The sequence below is a fragment of the Electrophorus electricus genome, chromosome 21 (assembly GCF_041902795.1).
Source record: "Electrophorus electricus isolate QZ-2024a chromosome 21, ASM4190279v1, whole genome shotgun sequence".
NCBI lineage: Eukaryota > Metazoa > Chordata > Actinopteri > Gymnotiformes > Gymnotidae > Electrophorus > Electrophorus electricus.
The window spans coordinates 3,275,614-3,290,828 of NC_137517.1; the positions used below are offsets into that span (position 1 = coordinate 3,275,614).

General features: G+C 42.8%; 1 protein-coding gene across 1 annotated transcript; it reads right to left on the reverse strand.

The window, feature by feature from the left end:
* Positions 1-1,322: 1,322 nt before the first annotated feature.
* Positions 1,323-14,960, reverse strand: cs (citrate synthase). The gene is made up of 11 exons (XM_027008481.3): positions 14,788-14,960; positions 10,161-10,208; positions 8,539-8,646; positions 6,172-6,237; positions 5,855-5,986; positions 5,376-5,564; positions 5,089-5,288; positions 4,369-4,498; positions 3,529-3,630; positions 2,652-2,861; positions 1,323-1,850 (listed from the first exon to the last, which is right to left on the reverse strand). The coding sequence occupies exons 1-11, from the start codon at positions 14,836-14,838 to the stop codon at positions 1,680-1,682; spliced, it is 1,407 nt and encodes a 468-aa protein (XP_026864282.2). The 5' UTR covers positions 14,839-14,960; the 3' UTR covers positions 1,323-1,679.
* Positions 14,961-15,215: the final 255 nt, after the last annotated feature.

A 15,215-nucleotide genomic window follows, 5' to 3' on the forward strand; every position in this document is an offset into this window, starting at 1 on the left:
CCCCATTTGTTTTGTTCACCTATGCTTCTCTCCCACTGAACCCAGTGGACTCGCCAGTCTCCCCACCTCCTCCCACCATCCTGGCTTCAAGAAATCTTCCCTCTGATCGTTTCAATTCCTCAATATATGAAATAACCTCACACAACAGCACACAAAAGCAAACCGAACAGACCTACGGGACAAACGCGCCGGTTACCTGGGGTTAATACGTCACAGATAATGAGCCAAAGAGTGCGAGAAGTTCTGACAGGGAAGGAGATCCTACTGTACCAGCATGTGGAGCGTTTATGGACCGGTCAGTTAACACCAAACATGCGAAGCAGTGTGGGTGCCTAGGAGCAAGCACGAAACAGCAGAACCAACCTGAGCCCCTCCTGAGGATAAACCCGTCTTGACCTGACCTGACCAGCAGCTTTGGGTTTATCTAGAAGCTGAAAAAGTAGTGGTGTTTTGGTTTCTTTTTTTTAAAGCAAAGCTTAAAGCATGGCTACTTTGTGCTAAGTGGTGAGGAAGAGCATGTAACACTCATCTTGATTTAGCAATATTTTATGTAGAATTAAGCTACTGCTATTTACAAAAACATAAATAAAAGCACAAATTATGCACTCACACAAAATGATCTAATTTCATTTGTACAAAATCCTAATTCAGAAAACTCTACATATGTCGATGCAACTCAACCCAGGGGGTGGGGAGGGTGTTATGACCCAACACAAAGAATTCACTACCAAGTGCTTGTTTTAGAGTAGCAGATCACTTAAGAACTTTTTGTATTCATAGACATACTGAGAAAATCATAATAGTAATTTGGGCCACGCACAATGAGAGCAATGTTTCAGCTTGCTTTTAAGATCCAACACTTAAGTTAACAAATGCCAAGTCCAAAAGTCCAAAGTTCAGAGCTATTGGTATCATCCTCTCCCTCCTCATCGGCATCGTTTGAGTTTCCCCAAAATGTCTACATGCAGAGGGAAAGATTAAACTAAAATGTAGGAGGTTATTTCAAATAAAGATGGGAAAAACCAGGGGATGGCCAAACACATGATTTGTTGAAGTCAGAAAGTGGTGCAAGAGAGAATTTAAAGGGGCAGTACCCTTTTAAGGGAATCACAAGCTTACTGAGCTGAAATGATTTAGTCATGAATTCACTCGTGTTTAAAAGGGGTTTGTTTTTGCCATTTGGAGTGTTCTTATACGAAAACATGTTTATAATATTGGGGGATGCCATGCCTGGCTGAACATCAAGGATCAGATTGGCTTCAAGATTACAAAATGTAACATGGGAACTGAGGAGATAAAAGTAACTGATGTTAAACTACGGCTGTAAAAAAAAGGGTCTGTTTATTCCCATAAAATATATACACATAAACCAAATGACACACTGAACAGCAGATATCTAATGCTACAGCATAAGTTCCCTGCTTAACGCACTGGTGAATGGTTAGTCCATTAAACCAGAATTCTTTTAATCAAACAAAACACAATGAGCCATGATCCAACAGCGGGTCTGTTTACGTTAGTCACACTATGTTCAGTAATAGTATTGATCAAAAAGGGCCTTTTTTCTTTTTTAGATCTAAGTGAATTTTAAAAGCGTACTGTCTCTTTGAATCCCTCACACCAGAGCTTGTTCTTAAAGTAGCCATGCCACCTTGCCCTTGACCCCACCTCCTCTGCTTCTAGCCAGACTTGTCTCCCACGAGGCCCATCAGTCCGTCTGTGCTCATGGACTTTGGTCGCTCTAGAGGGAAGCCCAGGGCTCTGCTCCACACCAGCTGGGCCAGCACGCCCAGGGCACGGGACACGCCGAACAGCACCGTGTAGTAGTTCATCTCAGTCATGCCATAATACTGTGCAACACACGCAACCACACACACACGCAGAGACAGAGACAGAGACAGAGAGAGAGAGCCCGTTAACCTATACAAGGCAACATGCATCAGAGCCAGCTTCATTTGTACAAATGAATTTTTTTAAAAAGGTAAGAATTTTAAAATGTGACAAACGACTGAAATCAAAAGGTTGAAAATTTGAGCTAGCCTGAATAGTAATTTAAAGGCTTCGAACGCCAATATCTACACTATGCAATGTTCCCAATCAAAATGAACAAAAAATTAATAAAAATAATTATAAACAACAACAATGGATAATTACTCACATATTATGCAGATTCATTATAGCTTAAACTATTTCTAGTAAGCAGCAACATTGTATTAATAATACACGATGTTGCAAATAAACAGAAATGCACCATTCAGTTTGACAAGCTGATAAAAGCTTTGCATGTGTATTGCGTGTAGCTGTACTTGTAGCTACCAAGGATTAAACATCCTAATAGTTGATATGATTGATCAAATATGTACCTCTACATATGAAATTACATGAGGCGAATGTTTGTGAATTTCTGACATGGTAACCTAAACCAGCTTTAATTTATTTTATATTCCTTTACTCTAAATATTCAAAACATTAACATCTCTAAACATAAAGTAGTTGATCTTACTTTTGAAGCTTTCTGAGGTCACAACCTGAAGCTTCAGAATACCGAATTAAGATACGAAGACCATTGTAACCGAGACTAAGCCAAATACTGAACAGTTCAGGGAAACCCTACTGAAAACCCACGCACACGCACACGCACAGGGCCTGACCTGTAGGAGCACGCCGCTGTGGGCGTCCACGTTGGGCCAGGGGTTCTTGGCCTTGCCCTGCTCCAGCAGTACGTTGGGCACGATCTTGTAGAGCTGAGACACTAGCTTGAACATGGGGTCGCTGGGCAGGTGCTTCAGGGCAAACTCACGCTGGCACGTGTAGCGCGGGTCGGTCTTTCTCAGCACGGCGTGCCCGTAGCCAGGCACCACCTGGCGTGTTCGTGCGAGAGAACGGACAGGTTTAGTGCAACAGCGCACTACGGCCCCTCAAGGTCGGTCACGTCATCCAAACAGTTAAACGCATTATACGCGTTTCTCATCTACGTACATGTCGAATATCCCTCTTATACCTTCACTGTTTTACCTTTTTTATTTGTGCTTCGTTTCGTTATCTACCACTTCGTTGTGGGTATCTGCATATAGTCCAGTGTGATGGCTTAGATGGTTTGGCATGTTACAAGTGTACTAACCAAGACACTCCTCATATCAGGCTAACCAAACCGAATCTGACTAATCTCTAAAATGTAAATTCTGCGTGCTGGTGTGTTGCCTAGCAGTATATGAACCTAGATGCTGTTATCATTTTGAGAGTTTTAGTGTTGGCATAGATTTAAAACACAACTTGGCTGAGTAACTGCTTTTTTGGCAACATTTGTTCAGAGTACTGCTATGATATGACTGAAGTATGGAGGGTTTTGCTATGGATGTTTGTTCATTCAAAACTTTTCCAAAGGTTTTCTGCACTTTGATCGTGCTCATGTTAAACAGGTGCAGAGAGAGCAAAACAGTTTTAATAAAAAAAAGGACATTAATAGACAGAAACATACAGATGTGTGTGTGTGTGTGTGTGTGCGTGTGTGTGTACGTGTGTTCTCACCCTGCCAGACTTAAGTGTGTTCCAGATGTAATCCCTCATCTTTTCATCAGACACTTCTCCACCCAGTTCTTTCTGCAGGGCCGTCAGCCACACTAGCACCTCCTGCAGGACACAAAGGACTAGTCTTCACACCCAGAAAACGTTCCAATGCTTAGCAACATGTTTTAACATTTCTAACATGTTTAACATGGAAAATGTTGGAAATAAATATATATATATATATATATTTTTTTAAATATAAGTTAAAGTTATTCATCCATATAAAGGCCTAGGGAAACTAAATGCTTTTCCTTCCAATTAGGTTGGTCCTTCTCGTCACCACATAATGTACGTATATAAAGTTTGTCGTAAGAATATCGTCCCAAACTATTCTAAAATATACAAAGCAGTTTCTCCCTTTCCAATGTAGAATGGGTGGTCAAAGGTTAGGAAGCTTTACATAGGCTGCATTGCCATTTGGTACAGGAAAACCCAATGGTCTACACTTCCGTTCACTGTCCACTGATTTAGCCATTTGTGCCTAAGCCTATAGTTTAGTTTTCAGCATGAAAACAAACATTCCATCAGCACGCAGGTACAAAGTGGTGCAAGAAATTCAGAGTTATTGCAGGCTGTGTGAGTTTAACTGTGCACCGTCAAGCAAGTCTGCACACTGGAATATCAGGACCACGCCCAGACTGTTCTCAGCTAAGACTGACAAGCCGTTTAGGTGGTTTTTCAAGAGTTTCACATTTTGGTTTCTTTTTTTTTTTAATATCAAATTTCGATTCTGATTCTGAGATCTGTTCTGAGCAGTCACTCAGTTCATCAGGAGTGACAGGATTCAAGTTAGGCTCATACCTGATTGGCTAATCCGTGCAAGGGCCCAGCCAGGCCGTTCATGGCTGCGCTGAATGAGAGGTAGGGGTCAGACAGAGCACTGCCCACCAGGTGACTGGTGTGTGCGCTGACATTGCCACCCTCATGATCACTGAAAGACAGACAGACAGACAGACTTATCAAAAAGCCATTAAGTGCATGTTCAAAATATCAAAGTATTTCAAAAAGTAAGATTACTGATGGCTTACTGACCAATAACAAGAGATATGAGGCACTTTTTTCTTTGATACTTTAATAAAAAGGTGTAGGAGGAATCCATTGGAGAACCAAGTCAAATGACCAAATGGGAAACAAATGTTGTTTTAAGGCTGTAGGTTTCTAGCTACCAGTCATTAAGAGAGTTCAGCCTTGTACAGGGATGCCATCTTGCAAAAACAAAACCAGGTGAAATGACTAAAGTTTTCTTCTAATGCAGCTTGAGTCTTTTTGAAAAGTAGGTTTAAAAAAACCCCCACAAACTTATTTAAATCTTTATTCATTTACTTTTTTAAGTGGAATCTCTACATACTGACTTCTCATTTCTTGGTCACCCCCCCCCCCCCCAATCAGTTCAAAGGCACAATTTTAAATGAAGCTGGCATGGTTTTGCCAAGATGAAAGTCACCAGAGCCTGGCTAATAAAGAGCAAGTGTCAAGCCTTGTGTTGACAAGGGAAGCCCCGAAGTCAGCTTGAGTGGCTACCTGTGGATGGTCAGGTAAAGCCTCATGAGTTCGGTGAACTTGGGCTCGCTGTATCCCAGCATATTGGTAAAATTGTGGGACCAGTCCAGGTTGGAGTCGATGGCATCGATGCTGCTGCCCTCGCGGTACAGATTGCGGTAGATCTTTGCGGCCACGCACGGGAGCTTGGCGATCAGGTCCATGGAGTCCTCGTAGACAAACTAAAGCAGAAAGAGGTTAATGAGCACATTCATGAGGGACAGGGGTGGCGTGGCGTGGGTTCATTGCGCCGGTACTGTCTGCGTCACCTCCCAGTACTTGCTCTTGTGGACTCCCTCGGAGTAAGCTCGGGCAAAGTTGCTCTCGCTGTTCAGGGCCGTGATTGCTGCGCTGAACTGGGACATGGGGTGCAGGTTGGTGGGGAAGTTGTCCAGCATGGTGACCACGTGAGAGGGGAGGGCAGCGCGCTTCGCCCATTCCTTAGACAACCAGCCGGCCTGTGGACGGGCAGGGCTGGGTGAGGGTGGCACCGGTCACTGAGGCTAGCTAACTCTTACTCCCCTATTTTAGTGACTATAAACCTGAATGAGTTTCCACAGACCCCCCAAACAAGATTGAAAACGACAAAAATGAATGGCCCTGTATTCCACACAGGTCCTCAACATGACCAAGGCTGTGCTATAAACTACTGAAATGACAAAAAACCCGATTTTTAAAAGTACGTAGAACAGAAGCCCTGTAATACATTACCAGATGATGTCCTTCCTGTGCGAGCAAACCTTCTCACCTGTTCCTCGGTGGGCACTTGGCCAGTGACCAGCAGCCAGAAGAGTCCTTCAGGCAAAGGCTCCTCCCCCCCTGCAGCTTTTGGCAACAGCTGCTGACACTCTGGAATACTGTAGCCACGGAAACGGATACCCTGACAACACACAAGTCCACAGACACAGGTTCAGTGGGTGGGCCCCATTTATCTGGATGAGGTTAAGAAGCTCTCTACAAAAAGTCAAATCAATCAATTATTGATCCAAATTGGGTACTCCATGGATGTGTGTATTAATGGCTAATGCAAAGTTTAATCCATCCACAAAACAACATGCCACTTACTTCATCTGGATCGAGTACTGAAGTCTCATATACCAAACCCTTCATGCCTCTCATTCCTCCATAGACCTGTTTCTCACACACACACACACACACACACACACACACACACACACACACACACACACAAGTTTGTCAATAATCAATCATTCAATTCTAAATATATAATGAAATATTCTAACTTTTATTTTTAAAAAATCCAAAAAAACCAAACACAATCCCAAGAATATATCAACAATCTTCAAGTGAATTAAATCATAGCCAAATATTTGTGGCCTGTGTAATTATAATAATTAGATTTCCCTGACACAATAAGCTGGGAGGTTCGATCGCCCTGATGACCAAAGGTATGCAACCAAACAGACTCTGCTTAACAGCAGACAGCTATCTGTGTGGACGCATCGCACCATGACCTTAGCAGCCCTGGATACACAGGCTGACCAATCAGAGCACTGGAGATGCTTACATACGTTGGCGTAATCTAAGATGTAAAGCTAACAGAAGAAAGAAAGAAAGAAAGAAAGAAAGAAAGAAAGAAAAAGAAAGAAAGAAAAAGAAAGAAAGAAAAAGAAAGAAAGAAAGAAAAAGAAAGAAAGAAAGAAAAAGAAAGAAAGAAAGAAAAAGAAAGAAAGAAAGAAAAAGAAAGAAAGAAAGAAAAAGAAAGAAAGAAAGAAAAAGAAAGAAAAAAAGAAAAAGAAAGAAAGAAAGAAAAAGAAAGAAAAAAAGAAAAAGAAAGAAAAAAAGAAAAAGAAAGAAAAAGAAAGAAAGAAAGAAAAAGAAAGAAAGAAAAAGAAAGAAAGAAAGAAAAAGAAAGAAAGAAAGAAAAAGAAAGAAAGAAAGAAAAAGAAAGAAAGAAAGAAAAAGAAAGAAAGAAATAAAAAGAAAGAAAGAAAGAAAGAAAGAAAGAAAGAAAGAAAGAAAGAAAGAAAGAAAAAGAAAGAAAGAAAGAAAAAGAAAGAAAGAAAGAAAAAGAAAGAAAGAAAGAAAAAGAAAGAGCGAGGAAAAGAGGTGGAACAGGCCGACAGTTTAGTCACCTATGAATCAGAGGACGGTCCTTACTCAACGTAGTTTTACTAATAACACTAATAAAGATGGCCAAGTTTTGGGAATGTTGTCAGAGCGTTTTTACTTCCCTTTTTAAAATAGCCCCAAAAAAAAAAAATGTAACGCGTGAATGTGAATGTATTTAATGATCTGAAGTACTCTAACTCAAATGTCACCATTTTAAAATAATAAATTAAAAACTAATTTAATAAAAATAAAAAATGAGTGGCTACACTATGCTTCTTTGCATTTAAGGATCTGCAGCCTCTGTAAGTAAAGCATCTAACTGAAACTATCTAAAAAGCAATTAGGTATCAAGTGCAAGATGACTGGAGCTCAGGTAAACAAACAACGCCCCAACAAAGCCCCAAACAAAGAGTTTCACTTTAACAGGATGTACAGCTGAGCAGCATGTTACAATAAATACCAAAAGCTGGCTTGAAATAACTTGAAAGGCCAGTGGCAAGTCCCCAATGGAAATTATTTTTCTACAGACTTCATCTGTAGGTCTCGGAAACTGGTCGAAAAGGTTTGAAAAGGTTTTCGGGCACAAACAACAAGCTATATAAAACAGTGAATGACGAATGATGGCTGTACTGAAAATAAAAGATTAACAGAGAACTGAATTTCCAGGTAATAAGATCCCACCATCTGCCACTACTATAGGAATTACCTTTTTAAAATGTGAGAAGAGCAAAAAAAGTTCAAATCAACAAATTAATACAATTTACTCATAATATTAATACTGTGTTTAGGAGCAACAGTGGCTAAGCAACATTAACAGACAAGCTAGTGAGCCCACAGCACAGTGAGCCCGTTTTAATAGTCAGATTGGCCTAAATGTTCAAGCCCTCGAAACAGACTGTATCCTACTTAAAGCATCAAAAACAAACACTTAGCCAATTTAAGATTTTCCTGAATAGAACCGAGTTTTGCAAATCTGTTAATAAATGTGCTGGGTGTGTCTATGAATTTGGTTACCAGTAACTACCTGTTTAATTTTTTAATAAAATCATTGATAATTTAATTAAAAAGGTAGCAAACAAGGCTAATACTACAAGTGTGAACCAGACACAGCTAAAGAGGTGGGCAAAAATTAAACTCTGAATTTTATTAGGCATGCTTATACTAAATCAATTAATTAATTAAGGATTTTCCCAATTTTTGAATGGCCTCATTTATGTGCCTGTCAAAATCTTGGATGACTACCAACATCCGATGAATTGTTTTGATTACGCAGGCGCCTGCATATTTGGCTCCCTCAATAAAACAGGTGCCAGCAAAAGTTGCTTATTTTTTAAAACGGCAGTAATTAAACTGTCTCACCATATCCACAGTGATTTGGCCGATGGTGGTTTTTCCATACTGCTGCTTGAAGTTCTTGATCCTAGTCTGTTCTTTGGGGATCAGATCTGCCAACACATCTTTCAAATTCTGTAAAGGTCAAGAGGTTAGAGGGTCAATAGATGGTCTAAATAATTGTCCTTACAGTTCAAATGCCTTTTGAGGAATCTAGTAAAAAAAAGGGGAGAAAAAAAAAAAAAGACCTGTGACCTTATTGGTCTAGTCACATGATGGTCACAGAAAGACAAAGGTAAACAAAGAAAAGTGCCATGCACCCTAATCCAGAGGTGATGACTGGGTCTGAGAGCTTGGTGTGGGGTGGCCTGGTGCATTTTCAGTATGAGAGTCTCAGAGGTGTGATGACCGGGTCTGAGAGCTTGGTGTGGGGTGGCCTGGTGCATTTTCAGTACGAGAGGCTCAGAGGTGTGATGACCGGGTCTGAGAGCTTGGTGTGGTGTGGCCTGGTGCATTTTCAGTACGAGAGTCTCAGAGGTGTGATGACCGGGTCTGAGACCTTGGTGTGGGGTGGCCTGGTGCATTTTCAGTACGAGAGGCTCAGAGGTGTGATGACCGGGTCTGAGAGCTTGGTGTGGTGTGGCCTGGTGCATTTTCAGTACGAGAGGCTCAGAGGTGTGATGACCGGGTCTGAGAGCTTGGTGTGGTGTGGCCTGGTGCATTTTCAGTACGAGAGGCTCAGAGGTGTGATGACCGGGTCTGAGAGCTTGGTGTGGGGTGGCCTGGTGCATTTTCAGTACGAGAGGCTCAGAGGTGTGATGACCGGGTCTGAGAGCTTGGTGTGGGGTGGCCTGGTGCATTTTCAGTACGAGAGGCTCAGAGGTGTGATGACCGGGTCTGAGAGCTTGGTGTGGTGTGGCCTGGTGCATTTTCAGTACGAGAGTCTCAGAGGTGTGATGACCGGGTCTGAGACCTTGGTGTGGGGTGGCCTGGTGCATTTTCAGTACGAGAGGCTCAGAGGTGTGATGACCGGGTCTGAGAGCTTGGTGTGGTGTGGCCTGGTGCATTTTCAGTACGAGAGGCTCAGAGGTGTGATGACCGGGTCTGAGAGCTTGGTGTGGTGTGGCCTGGTGCATTTTCAGTACGAGAGGCTCAGAGGTGTGATGACCGGGTCTGAGAGCTTGGTGTGGGGTGGCCTGGTGCATTTTCAGTACGAGAGGCTCAGAGGTGTGATGACCGGGTCTGAGAGCTTGGTGTGGGGTGGCCTGGTGCATTTTCAGTACGAGAGGCTCAGAGGTGTGATGACCGGGTCTGAGAGCTTGGTGTGGTGTGGCCTGGTGCATTTTCAGTACGAGAGGCTCAGAGGTGTGATGACCGGGTCTGAGAGCTTGGTGTGGTGTGGCCTGGTGCATTTTCAGTACGAGAGGCTCAGAGGTGTGATGACCGGGTCTGAGAGCTTGGTGTGGGGTGGCCTGGTGCATTTTCAGTACGAGAGGCTCAGAGGTGTAATGACCGGGTCTGAGAGCTTGGTGTGGTGTGGCCTGGTGCATTTTCAGTACGAGAGGCTCAGAGGTGTGATGACCGGGTCTGAGAGCTTGGTGTGGGGTGGCCTGGTGCATTTTCAGTACGAGAGGCTCAGAGGTACTTACTGTGGACGCACTGGCTTTTCTGGCGGACACAACGATACATGCTGAAGTCTGAGGAACACAAAGAAAGCAGAAAGAAAATTATAAACATAAACCATATTGCAGCAAAGAAACAGCAGTGTTAAGCATTATAAAATAGACCATTGCATACACTTTCACTTTTTAAGGTGCAGACACATTTACATAACCTTTATATCAATCATCATTTCTGTGTATTTAGTTACAGATACACCAGTGATTAATATTCCACTCATCTAGCTAAATGATCAGGACACAGCTCCGACAAATGAAGGTAATGGATTCTTATTATGAATAAGGCTATGATTCTCTCTCGATCAATTCTGCGTTAATTCACAAAATTCCCCAACAGGCTTATGGATAAACCAAGGCTGAACCCAAAGAGCCTCAGTGTTTGCAAAAAAGCATGTAGAAGTATGTAAAATATATTCTTTTCAAGGGAACCATTAAAACCAATGACATTAACATTTTATAATTCACCGTGTTAATTATATTTGATATTGTACAAAATATACTCATTAAGTAGCAGTGTTATATATAAAAATGTGATGTAAATTAAATAACTGAAAATGTTCAACCCCTGCAAAGGTTACTTGGGTCAGTCTTATTCAGATGGGGTATCTGCACAGGTCACATGCTGCAATCGCATATGGAGATGCACACCAGCAGTGCACTACTGATACTATGTATAAGTGGTGCATAAACCAAAGATACTGCGTGTAATAAAAAAATAATAACAACACACTAGATGGGTTCATATATTTAACTTAATAAATGGTTGTTGCATTAAAATAAAATCATGGGGTTCCCACCACTGCCAATTTTTAATCACACCACTTCATCAGAATGGAATACAGAATTTTTAAAAAGCAGAGCAGTAATCATTACTACAAGACCTACAGGACACAGCATGTCAGAGTTTCATACAAAATCTTACAGGCTTCCTGTGACCATGGCCAAATGACACACAAACATTCAGGTCATAGGCAATCTGCGGAATTCTACCATGTCTGAAACAAAAAATCACATGCTTACCAATGTTATGCAAGGAGGGGGAAGGACAACTCATCTACCCACTGGCAGTCATCTCCTAATCTAACGCTCAAGATGAGTTATTGGGCTCCAGCTCTGAGCCAAAGTCCATCAGACAGTTTACCTCTGCAGCACTGATGGAAGAGGAAACAAGGTTTTTCCATCTCTGGCTATGGTGCAAATATTTCCACTGACACCACCAGGATATTTCCAGAAATGCCCAAACAAAGTGACCACCAAGGTACCGATCAACCAATCAGATCTGTTAGAGCTCAGACACAAGCTATTTTGCTTTACACTAAATCATAATCCATATCCAATACACTAGGGTCAAACTATGCACAAAATAAATTCAGTACGACTCAAACACAATCTGCAAAGACCCAAGGAAAAGACCAAACAGTAGATGACTGCCCTGGATTAAAGACTAAACAGAGAAGGCCACTGCGTTGGACTAAAATCCAAACAGTATTACCGCACTGGATTAAAGTGGACAAGGACTGCGCAGACTGGTGTCAGATAGGGAAACACGTTTTTGAACACAAGCCAGTAATCCCTCTGCAATGGCTATCTCAAACAGGTCAGTGTTCTGAAACCCTATACCCCTGCCCATCGGGGGGCTAAACATAACCAGGACCTAAATAAAAAGTAGCCTCTTAGGTCCTTCCCACACTTCATAATGGGTGCAAAATATTGCCCACTGCAATTTGTTGCTGACTGACTTCATGTGATAGCTTTGAGGTGATTCTACTATAATTAAAGTCACCCGCACTTTACCTACCAAAGGAGAGACCGTGGCCAGATCAGATGAGGGAGATTATGTAACACAACCGGCAGCTTCTACTGTCCTGTCTGCAGATTGTCTTTAAACCAAATGACTGTTTAATGACAGTGTGGACTAAACCAGCCTTATCAGAGCACCATCAAATAGGCCTACCCCTTCCAGTGACCTTGAAAACCATTTCAAGGCAAATGGTATCAGATAGAAGCGAGAAAAAATAAAAAATAAAGGTTCTCAGTAACCTTTGACCCACTTCTGGTCCAAAACCTTCTGCGGTGTGCAGCAAGCCAGAGTCATGATACGAACAGTGGGACCTTCCTAGGGAGAGTGCTGGCAGGAAACTACAAAGATGTGAAACAGCGGCAATGGCTTTAACACAGGAATGCTGTTAGAGTACTGAGGATATTTCAGGGCCCTCTAAAACAGAGAAGAATCTGAGAGTACAAAATGATGTCCCAAAAGTCACCAGGTCAAAAACAGTCATGAGCTAAATAGATCCATCTTTAAAACAAATCCATTAAAAACAAACACAGAGGGCCTTCCCATTCTATGGGTATTAAATTTGTCAAGCTTAACTACAAAAAACACCAAATATTATGCAAGACACAAAACTTTCCCATCAAAGTAAAGATTAAAAATAAAAGAGAGAATGCCACTATAGCTCTATCAGAGCACGAGTTGCACCCAGTCAGGAGCTTAAAATGCAGCTGACTTATCAACATCTGAATTACTTACAAATAGCAGCCGTTCCCTCTACTCTAACATCATTTTGTTTACCCTCAACAGCTTACACTGTACAAGCTAAAGCAGTTTACAAACCTCCATAGGCCATCTTCAAAACCAGAAAAGAGAAAAAAGGGGGAAAGGAGGACATTCAGCCAAACACGTTTTACTTTGCAAGGCATGGTTACTCTGGGAGAAAAAAAAACAAGCACTGGAGATCATATCCACCTCCTCAATATAATGGGAAATTAAAGTCTCCCCTTATTGCAAGCACGGTGGATAGACATGGAAAGCAGGGACAGGATCTATTATGTATTAGTACTCACACATTGTAACCATATGGCTTACTCATATTCATGAAAAATATATTGTAAGGCTCATGTTATAAGGCAACAATACTCTTTCAGGAGAGGATAGCGAATCTTTGAAGCGCACAAATTCCCTGCTACAATACCACTTAACCTTATGCCAAAAGCATCAAGTACAGTTCTGAATGACGACTGCTGCGCACATGACGTCTGCTTACTGACACAGCTCTAGGGAACCGTAGTACGGCCTCTTGTCTGCTTACTGACAGAGCTCTAGGGAACCGTAGTACGGCCTCTTGTCTGCTTACTGACAGAGCTCTAGGGAACCGTAGTACGGCCTCTTGTCTGCTTACTGACAGAGCTCTAGGGAACCGTAGTACGGCCTCTTGTCTGCTTACTGACAGAGCTCTAGGGAACCGTAGTACGGCCTCTTGTCTGCTTACTGACAGAGCTCTAGGGAACCGTAGTACGGCCTCTTGTCTGCTTACTGACACAGCTCTAGGGAACCGTAGTACGGCCTCTTGTCTGCTTACTGACAGAGCTCTAGGGAACCGTAGTACGGCCTCTTGTCTGGTTACTGACAGAGCTCTAGGGAACCGTAGTACGGCCTCTTGTCTGCTTACTGACAGAGCTCTAGGGAACCGTAGTACGGCCTCTTGTCTGCTTACTGACAGAGCTCTAGGGAACCGTAGTACGGCCTCTTGTCTGCTTACTGACAGAGCTCTAGGGAACCGTAGTACGGCCTCTTGTCTGGTTACTGACAGAGCTCTAGGGAACCGTAGTACGGCCTCTTGTCTGGTTACTGACAGAGCTATAGGGAACCGTAGTACGGCCTCTTGTCTGGTTACTGACAGAGCTATAGGGAACCGTAGTACGGCCTCTTGTCTGGTTACTGACAGAACTATAGGGAACCGTAGTACGGCCTCTTGTCTGGTTACTGACAGAGCTCTAGGGAACCGTAGTACGGCCTCTTGTCTGGTTACTGACAGAGCTCTAGGGAACCGTAGTACGGCCTCTTGTCTGGTTACTGACAGAACTCTAGGGAACCGTAGTATGGCCTCTTGCTTTTTAATACCCTCAGCAACGCAAGGAGCTGGCAGTTAGCCGGGCATGATCTCTTCAGGAAGGAAGGTTATCAGAGATACATGAGCGATATATTTAACTTGCCATGGTTAAGGACATTCTAATGATCCAAAGACGCAAACATTATAAGAAAACAGTTAGGGATGACAGCTAAATTAAACGACAATAGCGACAAATCGGGACCTTTGCTTTTGGCTTCCTGGTGAGCTAGTTAGCCTAGCTTTGTTCCAACCACAGCCCACTGCTCCTCATGCTGTAGCTGTCCTAACCTAGCTAACATTTCTCCCTAGCAACTTAGCTAACATTTCTCCATAGCAAGCTTGCTGGCCAGATGCAGAACAAAAGATGTTATCACCGACACCGGACTACCGTACCCTGTCGGGTAACCGGCCATCTGCTACTCCAGAAGAGCTCTGGAAGACTTGATAGTTCACAGCTAGGCTAAAGCTAACTTAGCTATCACAACAGCGTTAGCTAGCTGCTCATTTATCTGGCGGTCGTTTTATCTTGTTAAGTTAGCTCAACTGTGCGGCAGGCTGCTACCTTTGTCAAAGCAGAAAAAGGCGTATTATTGGGGACAATTTTGTTTGAAAACGTTAAACTGTCTTAAACCAAGGAAGCTTAGCTAGCCAACTCGCAAGCCACCTAACTAGTCCGCTTACTGGTCTTAGTAAACGATTCTTACCTTTGAATTGAGAAGTCTTGGCGCTACCCTGCTGATAGTAAGAAAAGACATAATGCCAGTGTGTGTATATGGGAATATTAGCGATTATTATTATTAATCGATCCGCTGCCGGTGCGCCACGGAAATGGTTGAAGGTGCCCCTGTTGGTAGTGAAGGTTGAAAAGGGACTCTGGGCCCGGACGTGGTGACCGTTGGGATTGGATGGGGAAACCGCGCAGAGCTGCGTTATTGGCCGGACGAGTGTACAGCGCAATTTTATTGGTAGTTGGGGGTCATCGCGTTTTAATATGATTGGTTCAAGACCGGCGAGCCTTAATTTAATATTTTGCGTAATAGGTGGTCGAGGAAATGCCAGCGGATAAAGCTAAGTGCAAGCGCATTGGGTGGAGCGACTGTTTCCGCAGGCATTTAGAAACTCGAGTACAGCA

Excerpts from the sequence above, each read along its gene's own strand:
- cs (XM_027008481.3), bottom strand. The coding sequence starts at position 14,838 with ATGTCTTTTCTTACTATCAGCAGGGTAGCGCCAAGACTTCTCAATTCA. Across the intron at positions 6,238-8,538 it reads GCCAAATCACTGTGGATATG|GTCTATGGAGGAATGAGAGG; the intron begins GTGAGACAGTTT and ends TGTGAGAAACAG. Across the intron at positions 5,289-5,375 it reads ACAAGAGCAAGTACTGGGAG|TTTGTCTACGAGGACTCCAT; the intron begins GTGACGCAGACA and ends TTTCTGCTTTAG.